The sequence below is a fragment of the Perkinsus marinus genome, assembly GCF_000006405.1.
Source record: "Perkinsus marinus ATCC 50983 genomic scaffold scf_1104296935706, whole genome shotgun sequence".
In the NCBI taxonomy this organism is placed as follows: Eukaryota; Perkinsozoa; order Perkinsida; family Perkinsidae; genus Perkinsus; species Perkinsus marinus.
In genome coordinates, this window is record NW_003214356.1 from 1 (window position 1) to 1,787 (window position 1,787).

The following is a 1,787-nucleotide window of genomic DNA, read 5'->3' on the forward strand; positions in this document are numbered from 1 at the left end:
AGAGTAGCCTCGGAATCGGTCGTCTCCACAGTAGTAGCAACAACCTCATCGGTCACAGCAGCTGTGCTGACCGGTAGAGGGGACGTGGGAGTAGTAGGCTCAACAGGAGCGTCGATCGTAGTAGTGACAGCCGCAGTCTCAGTAGCGACCGGGTTGGTGGCATCAGAATCATCCTTGTCTCTACTGGGAGCTTCCCCGGCTGCCGTCGTGATGGTGACCCCGTCGGTCACAGGGGCTGCAGTAGTAGCAACAACCTCATCGGTCACAGCAGCTGTGCTGGCTGGTTGAGGGGTCGTGATAGTAGTAGGCTCAACAGGAGCATCGATCGTAGTGGCAGTCGCAGTCTCAGTAGCGACCGGGGTGGTAGCATCAGAATCATCCTTGTCTCTTCCCGGAGCTTCCCCAGCTGCCGTGGTGATAGTCACCTCGCCAGTCACAGGAGCCGCAGTAGTGACAGCAACCTCATCGGTCACAGCAGCTGTGCTGACCGGTAGAGGGGACGTGGGAGTAGTAGGCTCAACAGGAGCATCGATCGTAGTAGTGACAGCCGCAGTCTCGGTAGCGACCGGGTTGGTGGCATCAGAATCATCCTTGTCTCTACTGGGAGCTTCCCCGGCTGCCGTCGTGATGGTGACCTCGTCAGTCACAGGGGCTGCAGTAGTAGCAACAACCTCATCGGTCACAGCAGCTGTGCTGGCTGGTTGAGGGGTCGTGATAGTAGTAGTGGGCTCAACAGGAGCATCGATCGTAGTGGCAGTCGCAGTCTCAGTAGCGACCGGGGTGGTAGCATCAGAATCATCCTTGTCTCTACCGGGAGCTTCCCCAGCTGCCGTGGTGATGGTGACCTCGCCAGTCACAGGAGCTGCAGTAGTATCAACAATCTCATCGGTCACAGCGGGCGTACTGACCGGTTGAGGGGACGTCATAATAGTAGTAGGCTCAACAGAAGCACTGATCGTGGTAGCCACAGTCGCAGTCTCAGTAGCGATCGGGGTGGTAGCATCAGCATCATCCTTGTCTCTTCCCGGAACTTCCCCAGCTGCCGTGGTGATGGTAACCTCGCCAGTCACAGGGGCTGCAGTAGTATCAACAGTCTCATCAGTCACAGCAGCTGTGCTGACCGGGAAAGGGGATGTTATAGTAGTAGGCTCAACAGGAGCACCGATCGTAGTCGTGACAGTTGCAGCCTCCGTAGCGACCTTGGTGGTAGCATCAGAGTCATCCTTGTCTCTACCGGGAGCTTCCCCAGCTGCTGTGCTGATGGTCACTTCGCCAGTCACAGGAGGTGCAGTAGTGACAGCCACCTCATCGGTCACAGCAGCTGTACTGGCCGCTACTGTGGCATCGACAGTAGCTTCAGAACCAGTCGTACTCGTTGCTTCGGGAGCTGCTGTCGTACCTTCTTCGCTTGTAGCGGCCTCAGTGACCTCATCCGTGACTGCAGCAGAGGATGTGGAACCTCGGAGAGCCTCAGTCGGTCCACTCGTGCCGCAGAAGCACGGGGCATCCGAGCCGAAGCAGGTGCTCGGCGTCTTCCAATACTTACAATATGACCCAGGGTAAGTTGTGGCACACTCTGTGTCGCAGTCATTGGCGTTGCCCGTCACGGAATTGATGTCCTGGAAAGCACAGAGAGCGACGAAAACAGCGGAGAAAGTCCGTGAAGCCATCATAGATAAATGCAAATGAGCGGCGGTAAGCTGAGACTAACTGGGTGACTAAGAAGGCACATTTCGAGTGTGACTCGCACAATCGGCGACTCACGAGCTGTCATAGCATCCACGATC

General features: G+C 56.7%; 1 protein-coding gene across 1 annotated transcript; it reads right to left on the bottom strand.

Moving 5' to 3' along the window:
- Positions 1 to 84: 84 nt before the first annotated feature.
- On the bottom strand, positions 85 to 1,670 carry Pmar_PMAR026209 (conserved hypothetical protein; the record flags this gene model as incomplete). The annotated part of the gene is made up of 1 exon (XM_002783874.1): positions 85 to 1,670. A coding segment is annotated over one exon (1,586 nt), but the record flags the coding sequence as incomplete, so codon positions are not given.
- Positions 1,671 to 1,787: the final 117 nt, after the last annotated feature.